The sequence below is a fragment of the Polypterus senegalus genome, chromosome 3, assembly GCF_016835505.1.
Source record: "Polypterus senegalus isolate Bchr_013 chromosome 3, ASM1683550v1, whole genome shotgun sequence".
In the NCBI taxonomy this organism is placed as follows: domain Eukaryota; kingdom Metazoa; phylum Chordata; class Cladistia; order Polypteriformes; family Polypteridae; genus Polypterus; species Polypterus senegalus.
The window spans coordinates 68,388,313-68,401,900 of NC_053156.1; the positions used below are offsets into that span (position 1 = coordinate 68,388,313).

Consider the following 13,588-nt stretch of genomic DNA (forward strand, 5'->3'; position numbering starts at 1 on the left):
GTCTCTGCCTCTCTCTCATCCTCTCTGACATTCTCTGCGCCTGACGGAGGGGCTGTTTGCACAGAGGCTGTTTGCTTAAAAGATACTGACGCTCCTCTAAAAAAATGCCGCTTTATTGCGGTGCTCGGCATATTTAAAAGCACAAAAGCACACGTATTGATTTTTTGATTGTTGCTTTAATCTCGCTCTCTCTTTCTGACGTTCTATGCGCCTGACGGAGGAGATGTGAGCAGAGGGGCTGTTTGCACAGAGGCTGTTTACTTAGAAGATACTAACACTCCTCTAAAAAATGCCGCTGCAAACTTAAAAGCACAAGTATTGATTTTTTGATTGTTTGCTTTTCTTTTGCGAGGGCTCTCTCTCTCTCTCCCTCTGAAATTCTCTGCTCCTGAAGAGAAGAAGATCTATTTGCATTCTTTTAATTGTGAGAAAGAACTGTCATCTCTGTCTTGTCATGGAGCACAGTTTAAACTTTTGACTAAAGGGTGTTATTTCATGTCTAGAGTGCTCTAATAATGTTAACAGTGTGGGAGAGTTTATAAACTCGGGCTTAAAATATATAAAAATAACTACACAAACATATGGTTTCTACTTCGCGGATTTTTCGTCTATGCGGGGTTCTGGAGCAAACCCAGGATCGAGGAGGGATTACTGTATATTAAAAATCAGTAAGAAGTTCATTTAGTAAAACTAAGGCCAAGTCTTAACAGAAAGATTTTAAAACCGTACATACTTGTAGCTCCATAAAGAACAATTTAATATATATTGTATATATGAACATAATATCTATATATATATAGATATATATATACATACATTTTGTGGCACCGGCCGGGACGCTCAGGAGGACCGAAGGAGGGCTTGTACCTCCTCCAGACCGCGAGGGGGCGACCACCCTGGTTATGTTGGGGGCCATGGGTAAAGGGCTTGGAAGCCCAGCCCTGTAGGGACCCGTGGCCACCGCCAGGCGGCCCCCCGGTGCCTGTAGAAACCTGGAGCCCAACACTTCCGCCACACTAGGAAGTGCTGGGGGGAAGAAGACAGGGGACACCCAGAGGGCTTCCAGGTGCGCAGCCGGCACTTCCGCCACACTGGGGCATGTCTGCGGAGGAATGCCGGGAAGCAGCTGGAGCCCATCCAGGTTCCTATTTAAGGGGCTGACTCCCTTCATTCAGTAGCGGAAGTCGGGTGGAAGAGAGACGGAGCTGGAGAGAGGACTGGAGGCAGCCGAGAGGAGAAAGGCAGTTGGACTGTGAGGCCTGGACATTGGGGGAACGGTGCAAGAGGCACTGGGGGTGCACGTGAACTTTGTAAATATTGTAAATAAAGGGTGTGTTGGGTGAACTTAAGATGTTCGTCTGTCTGTGTCCGGGTTCAAGTTAAAAAAAAAAAATGTGTCAATCTGAGAAATGGCAGATTGAAATAAGGTTCCAATAAATGCCTTACTAATTACAATTACAGCAAGTGTGATTGAAATGATATAGCCTTGTCAGCCATTTTTTCACAAAAACTAAGAGCAAGTTATCTTTTTAAAAACAGGCGTTTTTCTTTCAAATGAACGTCAATAGATAAACCTACTATTTACAGAACTGCACCTCTCAAGATAATTCCAAAACGCTCATTGATTTTCTTATGACACATATGTTAAAAACCTGTTAGAGGTCCTCCAAAGTAATTCTTTTTCTTTTTGCAGCACTAGTATTATTTTAATCATTACTTAATTTTACATAATTTTGTGTTTTGAGCTGCCAGAAATAAACAACAAAACTGTGAAGAGTATTAATTAGAGTGGTATTCCATGACCGTAGGCTGCAGTATACAGAGCATCAGCAGTTGGAGGGATGGAAATGGAATCGCCCCGGTGACAGGCTCCTGGATATTGATATCCCAATGTCTATAGGAATAATCGATCCAAAAACAAAACCAGCACAACTTAATGCAGCAGAATTTCTTTGGGACATTACAAAGTGCACTTCTGTTTTTGTACAGGTCCATTGTACCAGTACAGAATTCACTCCCCGTATACATGGAGGTGAAAATGGGGTGCCTTTTAGGATTCAGGTTGACACTTATAAGCAGAATGAGAACAGGGAGCACACTGAGCTTTTGCACTCTGCAAGCTGCCAGATCAAGGTCTTCAAGCCAAAAGGAGCAGACAGGAAACAGAAGACAGACCGAGAGAAGATGGAGAAAAGAACTGCACAGGAAAAAGAGAAATATCAGCCATCATATGACACAACCATCCTAACTGAGCGTTCTCCATGGCCAGAAAATGCATATGTGAACAACAGCTCCACAGCAAGTCCAGCCTTTACTACAACAGCAAACAACAGTTACACATTGCCAGACAGCAATTCCTCTTCACCAAACCATCACATGGATGCTGTCACTCAAGCCACACTAGATCAACTCAGCTCCACTGCTTCAATACAAGAGGCGCAGCAGTGGCTTCACAAAAACAGATTTGCTTCCTGCGCACGATTGTTTTCTAACTTCTCAGGTTCAGATTTACTCAAACTGACACGAGATGACCTGGTGCAGATCTGTGGTCCAGCAGATGGAATTCGCCTCTGCAGTGCACTTAAATCAAGGACAGTTAGGCCACGGCTAACTATCTATGTCTGCCAGGAAAACACACCAACTAAAAATGTTGCACATCTGAAAGGTACAGGAGACGTTGAAAATGTAGAACACGGCAGCAACAACATTTACGTGTACCATGCCGTCTATCTGGAGGAGATGAGCGCCTCAGAACTCACCAGGAAAATCGCGTCTGTGTTCAACTTCTCCCAAAGTCAGATCAACCAAGTTTACAAGCAGGGCCCGACTGGGATACACATATTGGTCACTGATCAGATGGTTTTTAATTTTCAAGATGAAAGTTGCTTTGTCGTTGGCACCCTAAAAGCTGAGAGGGAGATGGCTACCATGTCATTTTAAAGTAAAATCTGCTGCCATGGAAGAAATAGGAACCTGCAGCCCCCGCTATTTCCTGCTTGTTTCACATTGCAGAGTCCCCAAAAACTAATGGCTCTCCTTTCAGCAACAGCAGGTTGCTGAAACTCCCAACTCTTAAATCCGGCTCGGTCCGGTGCCGGTCCGGGTGCCCACTCCCTCTCTCTCACACACACACACACACACACATACGTACGTAGAGATGGACAGTGCCTGCATATTTTTGATTTATTTATTTGTCCAATTTAGCAGCCGAAAAAGGCTTGCAGTGGTGAGTGACTGGGCCTTAAAACTGGGAATGGTGGAGTGTGGCTCGTTTCCATTCTCTGTGCCAAAAGGGTGTCTGAGATGAAAGCGGATTTGCTTCTGCCTTAACTTGTGTCTGCAGTGGGTGGCACATGCCACAGTCTGCCAGTCTGATGCATTAGGACTGTTCCACTTTATTGGGGTGTGTACATTTCAGGGGGTTGGGTTGGGTGCTTTCTCATTCCCATGTGCTGTAATTCAAGCAGAAAAAAATTGTTCATGTTTTAGATTTTTTTATTTAATGTTGACTTATTTTATTTTCTTACTGTGTCTTTTATTTTTCTATTCTTCATTATGTAAAGCATTTTGAGCTACATTTTGTATGAAAATGTGCTATATAAATAAATGTTGTTGTTGTTGTTGTGTTCAGCTTTCCTAGGAGGAATGGCCATTTTCTTTGTTAGTTTCATTGGTAACACCATACTATTATTGTAAAAGACATCTGTTGCTGGTCACATAAATCAGCAATGATTCCACACATAATATAATCACAACACCATTACAAAAGATGGTGATGTACTAGCATCCGACTTTTGAATCTACCTGCTTTACACAAACGGTTATATGTGTAGCAAAGGATAACACAAGAGAATAGTGCTAGGACTTTTGACTAAGTATTTTGTTTATGGTAATTTGTACTTCTGATTTATACATGTTCTTACCCCTTACTGGCAAATGACTATTTTTGTGGTTTCCTCTTTAAAAGGCTATCATTTAACAAACATGAAAATTAATTCTAGTCCATTCAAATGGACCATTTATCACCTTGTAGCGGTGCTACATGATTAACACCATCTTAAATGTATTCTGAGTCACATCTTTCATAGCATTGTCCTGTTTAAGTGGTCTGTGTTAAATATTGTCCCCTAGAAACAAGGGTGAAAGGATAACACTGTGGAACCATGGTTCCTGGTGATAATTTGTCCTGTTAATCTCTTCATTTGCATCCAGGGTCATTTACTATTTAAACAGGAGGACAAAAAGAAAGCACAAAAATTCTATTTAATTCACTGACACTTCATTGCAGCACTAAGAGAAAGCAATGATCGAATCACCTACACCAGGGCTGCCGAAAACGTCGATCGCAATCAACCGGTAGATCGCAAAGGGAGTTCAGGTAGATCGTGTTGCATTCAAAAAATTTTTTTTAGATGTAAGTCTATCATCTATCCTCCCTATGGCATTTGCCACTTGATTGACATTCAGGGCGGCCAATCTGAGATCTCTTCTCTTCTAACACATGGGTCATCATGCACGCACGATCAAACACGTGATCTACTGTAAAACTCCAGCAATGTAAGTGACCTAGTTAGCCTTCCAATTTATATCTGCTAAAGAAGGGATATAAAAAAAATTGGGCTGGGCATGCGGAATGGGAAGAGGATCTTTTTTTCTCACAATGTCACAACCGAAGTGCATTTGTCTGATCTGTAAATCTATCATTGCTATTCCAAAGAAAGGAAAATGTATAAAGGCACTTTCGAACTATTCATAAAAACTACAACACTGACTTCCCTCCGAAAAGCGAGCTGAGAAAAAGAAAGGCAAGGGAACTAAAATTGCAGTTAATTGGAAAGCCATAATTTTTCACTCAGCTGAATTCAAAACCAAAGGCAGACACCAAAGCATCATTACGGGTGAATCACTCCATCATTAAGCATAAAAAGTCCTTCTAAGATGGAGAGATGATAAAAGAGGCCTTCGTTGAGGCAGAAGGCTAGGGGGAAATTTCTGCAGTGATTTTGAGACCTCTGGCCGGAGATAAATGAGTGTCTCCTTGTCATTAAACATGCAGAATACAAGCAACTTGCAACTTAATGACGATCAGTGGCTGCTACACTTGGCATTTTTTACCGATCTGACCAACATTTTGAATGAGCTTAATTTACAGCTGTAAGGAAAAGACAAAAACATGGTCAATATGATTAGCTCGGTTAATGCTTTCAAATGAAAAATGTAACATCTGTCCTCAAAGCAGCAGTGCCTTATTTGGTGAACATCCAAAACCACATGTCACAGCTGAAGACGCAACTTGACAGGGTGCGCTACACAGAGCAGATTGAAAATTCTCAGACTTTGACAGACGGCTTCAAGATTTTGCTTTACTCAAGCCAATCATTACATTTATGTGCTATCCTTTTAGAGAAGATGTTGGGGTTAATTCACTTACATTAAAAATTACAACACTGTTTCACCTAAAACTCGTCTACAGTGTAGGATGAGATTTTGACACTACAGGCTGACATTCAGCTGAAGTCCAGGGCTCATGGACAGTTTTGGAACTTACTCACAGAGGAAAAGTATTCAAACATGAGGGAATATGCTACCTCCTTGACTGCATTATTCAGCTCTACTTATTTATGCAAGTCTGCCTTTTCCCACATGAAGATTATTAAGTCCAAATACCATTCCACCATGACTGATGATCATTTGGAAGCCTGCTTGAGGCTGGCCTACCAGCAGCTACTGTCTGGACTATGCAACCCTTGCTGACTCCATTCACAGCAAGTCATCAGAGAGTAACGTAGTGATCATAAATGTATTGAATTGTATTATGCCATAAGGGTTCATGCAGTTATGCAAGGTACGCCAACATATATCTATACTAATAAAAGGCAAAGCCCTCACTCACTGACTGACTGACTCACTCACGCACTCACTGACTCATCACTAATTCTCCAACTTCCCGTGTAGGTACAAGGCTGAAATTTGGCAGGCTCAGCTTACTTACAAAAGTTGGGCAGGTTTCATTTCGAAATTCTACACGTAATGGTCATAACTGGAAGCTATTTTTCTACATATACTGTAATGGAGTTGAGCTTGAAAGCCGTGGGGGCGGAGTTTCATGTGACATCATCACGCCTCCCACGTAATCACGTGAACTGACTGTCAACGCAGTACGTAGAAAACCAGGAAGAGCTCCAAAAAGCGCTGAAGAAAACATGCATTATATAATTCAGAAGGCAGCGAAACAATAAGAAGCGAGCGAGTGACATATACAACCATATTCATGAGTGCTGCTACTTCGGAAACAAAGCACGATGTAAACCTAAAGTTTAAATTAAGTTCATAGACAGGCTGCCGCTGGCGTTTGTCATGCCCACGGGTAATGCGGGATACAAGTTTAATGAGAGGACGCAGGATATAAACGAGAGTTTTGATCACTTTGTAACTAAGTTAAAATTGCTGTTGAAGGGCTGTGCTTATGCAAATTCGAGAGATTGTCTTTGTGGGGGGATTGACAGTTAAGGCGGGTGGGAGAGTCACGTCATCATCTCCCCTCCCATTCACCTCATTTTGCTCTGAGCTGAGCTCCGCAGCTAACGCAGTGTTACGACTTTGTGACGCTGCCACCAAATACTCGCAGAAAAATCCACAAGTTAATACACACGCTGTGTCTAGAGTTTCTCCGCACTGAATCCTCCAGGCACTACTTACAAAAGGTTACATTGACAATCGTGTTATTTTTAAAATGTTTCCTTTTCTTAGCACAAGCACAACTGAGAAGCTTCGATGCATGTGCTCCATAACTCGTTAAAAAATCACAAATTTAATCACAAGCAAAGGGGAACTTCTGTCAATGCATGATTTCCTGGTACACCGATTACATTGATCAGCGCTTCCCGATTCATTTTACCCTCGCACCCCCTTGGTTTGAGAAGAAGTATGAAAAATATGAGGTTAACACAGAAAAACAGATCACCAATTGAAGCTTTATGAATAATCGATTCGCCATCAATAATTGTTTTGGTAAAGCCATACTCAGTGTAATCCTCCTTCCATTTTATAATTTTTCCACCACTAGCCATGATTAACTGAACGGTAAAAAAGTAAGAGCGAAGCGAGGGTGATTTATTCAGGCAGGCAGGTGACAGCTCAATAGCTTGAATTTGGATATAAGTAGCTTCTATTTAGTCGCCAGAAATATCTTTGTTAGGAATGGAAGTTGAATTTAGTCTTTAAATTTCTATGGTAAAGAAAAAGTTATGCAATGATGACTACATTTAACTATATAAAGTCAAAACTTGTATACTGTATATAAAGTCATTTGCGAATATATAAAGTCAAAACTTGATTATATAAAGTCACTGTCTGAATATATAAAGTCAAAACTTGAATATATAAAGTCAGCGCTGGAATATATAAAGTCAAAACTTGAATATATAGCCTATATATATGAATATATAAAGTCAGCGCTGGAATATCCATCCATTTCCCAACACGTTGAATCCGACCACAGGGTCACGGGGGTCTGCTGGAGACAATCCCAGCCAACACTGGGCGCAAGGCAGGAACCAATCCAGGGCAGGGCACATGCATCATTTTCAAAACATTAACCGAACAGTGTTTCTTTAATTTATTTTTCTGAATACGTTTTTGTTAACTTAGTTCAGTTCAGAGTCGTTTCAATCAGTAGATTTTGACTTTCACTATATATTCAGGAGTGAGTTTATATACTCCGATGTTGACTTTATATAATCAGGAAAGACTTTATAAATTCCGACGCTGACTTTATATATTCAAGTTTTGACTTTATATATTCAGAAAAAAATTTTGACTTTATGTATACCGACGCTGACTTTATATATTCAAGATTTGACTTTACATATTCGGGAATGACTTTATATATTCAAGTTTTGACTTCATATATTCTAACGCAGACTTTACATATTCACAAAATCAATTTATTTGCCTGTTTGGCACCCCATAGTATATGTGTGTGTGTATATATGTACACATGTATGTATGTGTGTATATATATATATATATATATATATATATATATATATATATATATACAGTATATATATGCCAGTAACACTCATGACAATGACAAAACAATTACATTGTCAATCATGTTACGTTATTATTAAAATGTTTCCTTTTCTTTTTACTTCTCTGCTGCCAAGCGCGGGTATTTTGCTATACACTGTGTGCACAATTATTAGGCAAGCGAGTATTTTGACCATATCATCATTTTAATGCGTATATTCCAACTCCAAGCTGTATTAACTTGAATGCTTATTGGATTTAAGCATGTCAGGTGATGTGTATTTGTGTAATGAGGGAGAGTGTGGCCTAAGGAGATCAACACCCTATATCAAGGTGTGCAGAATTATTAGGCAGCTAGTTTTCCTCAGGCAAAATGGGCCAAAAAGAGATTTAACTGACTCTGAAAAGTCAAAAATTGTAAAAAGTCTTTCAGAGGGATGCAGCACTTTTGGAATTGCTAAGATATTGGTGTGTGATCACAGAACCATCAAACATTTTGTTGCAAATAGTCAACAGGGTCGCAAGAAACGTGTTGAGAACAAAAGACGCAAATTAGCTGCCAAAGATTTGAGAAGAATCAAACGTGAAGCTACCAGGAACCCATTATCCTCCATTACTTTCATATTCCAGAGCTGCAACCTACCTGGAGTGCCCAGAAGTACAAGGTGTTCAGTGCTCAAAGACATGGCCAAGGTAAAGAGGGCTGAAACCCAACCACCACTGAACAAGAAACATAAGTTGAAACGTCAAAACTGGGCCAAGAAATATCTGAAGACAGATTTTTTTCAAAGGTTTTATGGACCGATGAGATGAGAGTGACTCTTGATGGACCAGATGGATGGACCTGTGGATCAGTAATGGGCACAGAGCTCCACTCCAACGTGGAGGTGGGGTACTGGTATGAGCTGGTATTTTTAAAGATGAGCTAGTTGGACCTTTTGCATTGAAGATGAACTCAAAATCAACTCCCAAACCTACTGCCAGTTTTTCAAGACACTTTCTTCAAACAGTGATACAGGAAAAGACCATGATTTTTATGCAGGCCAATGCTCCATCACTTGCATCGAAGTTCTCCACTGCGTGGCCAGCCAGTAAAGGCCTTAAAGATGAAGGAATAATGACATGGCCCCTTCCTCATCTGACCTAAACCCTATCGAGAACTTGTGGGCACTTCTTAAACGCTAGATTTACGGGGGAGAAAAACAATACACCTCTCTGAAGAGTGTCTGGGAGGCTGTAGTCACTGCTCCACAAAAGCTGATCGTCAACAGATCAAGAAACTGACAGACTCCATGAATGGAAAGGCTTATGACTGTTATTGGAAAGAAGGGTGGCTATATTGGTCATTGATTGATTGATTTATTTTTTTGAAATGTCAGAGATGTTTATTTGTAAATTTTGAGGTGTTTGTTTATTATTCTCACTATAACAGATGAAAATAAACAAGTGAGATGGGAAAATTTTCATTTTCCTTTAGTTGCATAATAAATCTGCACACTAATAGTTGCCTAATAATTTGCACATATGTATTCCCCTGATGATGTTCACACTCACATTTCCGTTGTGAAACATTTAGGTTTCAGGTTTATTAACATTTTGGATTGACTGATAGCACTGTGTTTGTTCCATATTAAAATTAATCCTCAAAAATACAACTTGCCTAATAATTCTGCACTCCCTGTATATATATATATATATATATATATATATATATATATATATATATATATAGATATAGAGATAGATATACACTCACCTAAAGGATTATTAGGAACACCTGTTCAATTTCTCATTAATGCAATTATCTAATCAACCAATCCCATGGCAGTTGCTTCAATGCATCTAGGGGTGTGGTCCTGGGCAGGACAATCTCCTGAACTCCAAACTGAATGTCAGAATGGAAAAGAAAGGTGATTTAAGCAATTTTGAGCGTGGCATGGTTGTTGGTGCCAGACAGGCCATTTTGAGTATTTCACAATCTGCTCAGGTACTGGGATTTTCACGCACAACCATTTCTAGGATTTACAAAGAATGGTGTGGAAAGGGAAAAACATCCAGTATGCGGCAGTCCTGTGGTCGAAAATGCCTTGTTGATGCTAGAGGTCAGAGGAGAATGGGCCGACTGATTCAAGCTGATAGAAGAGCAACTTTGACTGAAATAACCACTTGTTACAACCGAGGTATGCAGCAAAGCATTTGTGAAGCCACAACACGCATAACCTGGAGGCGGATGGGCTACAACAGCAGAAGACCCCACCAGGTACCACTCATCTCCACTACAAATAGGAAAAAACAATTTGCATGAGCTCACCAAAATTGGACAGTTGAAGACTGGAAAAATGTTGCCTGGTCTGATGAGTCTCGATTTCTGTTGAGACATTCAAATGGTAGAGTCAGAATTTGGTGTAAACAGAATGAGAACATGGATCCATCATGCCTTGTTACCACTGTGCAGGCTGGTGGTGGTGGTGTAATGGTGTGGGGGATGTTTTCTTGGCACACTTTAGGCCCCTTAGTGCCAATTGGGCATCGTTTAAATGCCACTGGCTACCTGAGCATTGTTTCTGACCATGTCCATCCCTTAATGACGACCATGTACCCATCCTCTGATGGCTGCTTCCGGCAGGATAATGCACCATGTCACAAAGCTCGAATCATTTCAAATTGGTTTCTTGAACATGACAATAAGTTCACTGTACTAAATAGGCCCCCACAGTCACCAGATCTCAACCCAATACACCATCTTTGGGATGTGGTGGAACGGGAGCTTCGTGCCCTGGATGTGCATCCCACAAATCTCCATCAACTACAAGATGCTATCCTATCAATATGGTCCAACATTTCTAAAGAATGCTTTCAGCACCTTGTTGAATCAATGCCATGTAGAATTAAGGCAGTTCTGAAGCGAAAGGGGGTCAAACACCGTATTAGTATGGTGTTCCTAATAATCCTTTAGGTGAGGAGGAGAGGAGGGCTTGTGCCTCCTCCAGACCGCAAGGGGGCATCCGTCCTGGTTATATTGGGGACCACGGGAACAGGGCTTGGAAGCCCAGCCCTGTAGGGACCCGTGGTCACCGCCAGGCGGCGCCCCGATGCCGGTTTACCCCGTGTGGTCTTTGGCCGGGGATGGAGCCCGGCCGGGACGCCTTGGAAGACCGGAGGAGGGCGTGTGCCTCCTCCACACCGAGAGAGGGCGTCTGTCCTGGTTATGCAGGAGGCCTCGGGTAGGGGGCTTGGAAGCCCAGCCCTGTAGGGACCCGTGGCCACCGCCAGGCGGCGCCCCAGTGCCTATTGATCCGGGGGCCCGGCACTTCTGCCACACCAGGAAGTGCCGGAGGGAAGACGAAAGGGGATACACGGACGGCTTCCGGGTGCGCAGCCGGTGTGGCCAGGACTAAGTGCCGGGAAGCAGCTGGAGTCCATCCGGGTTCCCATAAAAGGAGGAGCAAGCCATCATTTTCATCTGTGTGTAACTCCTGTAGGACACTTTGCCAGCTGAACAAGGTTCACAGTCACTATTCATTCTCAATTTATTCTTCTGGACTTTTATGTGCGTTTCGTGTTATCGTGCGTCTTATTTGTTTCATGTTCAGTGAGGGGTCAAGGGAGGGTTTGTGTTGTATATCAGTTTTTTATTCTGCACATTTTTATTATCATATTCCGCTGGTCACTTTTGTGGTTGGGTGTGATGTGGGAGCTTTGGGAAGAGTGAAGTATATATTGTTCTGATGTTTTGTTTCTTATCACTATCTACTCTATATATATAAAATCCTAGGCCTAAAAGTACAACAGTGACGTTTTTATGTCACTTTTTTGTCACTCTTTAAATCAGGCTTATTTTAAAACCAACATATATGTTTGGTATCATTCTTTTCAGAATTTATCGAACTTTAATGTGATGTTGTTAGAGTTTCAGAAAATAAAACACAAAGAGTAGGACTATGGAGGAATATTTCGGACAAAATGAAATAAATAAATAAATGCGTAAATAAATAAAAGTACTGTGAAATGTGAGCATAAATAAATAAATGTGTCATGAAATGAGAGCCTTAATAAATAAATATGTCATGAAATCAGAGCATAAATAAATAAATGTGTCACGAAATATGTTTTTCGTTGCTTATTTATTTATTTCATTTTGTCCGTAACATTCCTGCAAACCGTCATGAAATACGGCTTGAAATAAAACTGTCACTTTCACTCCTCAAAGTTGAGAGGGTGGGCTCTAACACGCCCTCTAGTTACTGATTGGTGAATCGATAGCACAAGAATTAATTAGAAAAATGCTTACTACTGCCGATGAAATGGATTCTGCCGAAGATATTAAGTATCTCAGAGAGAGAATTGAAGATTTATCAGAATGTTGCCGGCCCTTTTAGACTCCGATATAGATGAAACTGTTTTTGAAATTATCGAAGAACAGGTGGAACGGACTCTATAACACTCCAGTTCAGGTGATGCAGTACCCTGCTCTGGACGTCCATCCTTTGACATTCCAGCTGAGTCAATAGAACAACACCTTCTGTTATGCGTTTTAAAAGTACGACCGATTACAGATCTATATTGTTTATTGGAGAAGACGATCACAAGGCGAATGAGCCAGTTTGATATACGGCTGTCTTAGTTTAGGTACTTTGACATGGAATGCCTAAAGCAGCGCCAACTAATGTTTTGAACTGAACAACTTTACCACTGATCAGAGCTGTACAGTTGTTTGAAAAAGTAGCTGTGAATATGCAACTGACTTTATACTCGTAAAACAAGGGTCAAATACTCAGTTCTAAAAGGGCCGCCAACATTGTAATTTCTTCCGATAAATCTTTAATTCTCTCTGTGAAATGCGTAATATTTTCGGCAGAATCCATTTCATCGGCAGTAGTAAGCATTTTTCTAATTAATTCTTGTGCTATCGATTCACCAATCAGTAACTAGAGGGTGTGTTAGAGCCCACCCTCTCAACTTTGATGAGTGAAAGTGACAGTTTTATTTCAAGCCGTATTTCATGACGGTTTGCAGGAATGTTACGGACAAAATGAAATAAATAAATAAGCAACGAAAAACATATTTCGTGACACATTTATTTATTTATGCTCTCATTTCATGACATATTTATTTATTAAGGCTCTCATTTCATGACACATTTATTTATTTATGCTCACATTTTACAGTACTTTTATTTATTTACGCATTTATTTATTTATTTCATTTTGTCCGAAATATTCCTCCATATAGGACAGCTGCTGTACAGGCTTTTAAATGTTCGAAGCACCGTGTGAGGTGCAGATCACGTGGCATGGCAGCAGCAGCAGCAAGCCAGCAGCTGATTGAGCAAAGAGGAGGTAAAAAAAACCTGTATTTGTTTCCCATTGTATCACCATTTAAGAGGGGGTTTCAGAGGAGCAACTGCATCTCCTTGGGGTGCATTCAGCCCCCCTCTTCACAACACTAGCGGCAGAGACATGAAGTGGCTGGCGAGCGAAGCGAGCAGGGGGGAACACCCTAGTTAATATATATATATATATATACACATTATTATTTTACAAACTGTTTGCTT

At 40.9% G+C, this 13,588-nt stretch overlaps 1 protein-coding gene and 1 pseudogene across 4 annotated transcripts in view; one reads left to right on the forward strand and one right to left on the reverse strand.

Moving 5' to 3' along the window:
• The window catches only part of LOC120525295 (A-kinase anchor protein 7), a 275,212-nt gene that overhangs the window by 182,013 nt on the left and 79,611 nt on the right, over positions 1 to 13,588 (reverse strand). Inside the window, exon 8 of one of the 4 annotated variants that reach the window (XM_039747465.1) lies at positions 3,202 to 3,452. The exons of the other annotated variants lie outside the window; for them this stretch is intronic. Coding sequence (XP_039603399.1) covers positions 3,415 to 3,452 — 38 coding nt within the window. The 3' untranslated portion in view covers positions 3,202 to 3,414. Of the gene's footprint in view, positions 1 to 3,201; positions 3,453 to 13,588 lie in introns of those variants that run through there. 4 annotated transcript variants of the gene reach the window in all.
• On the forward strand, positions 1,774 to 2,945 carry LOC120526945 (annotated as a pseudogene).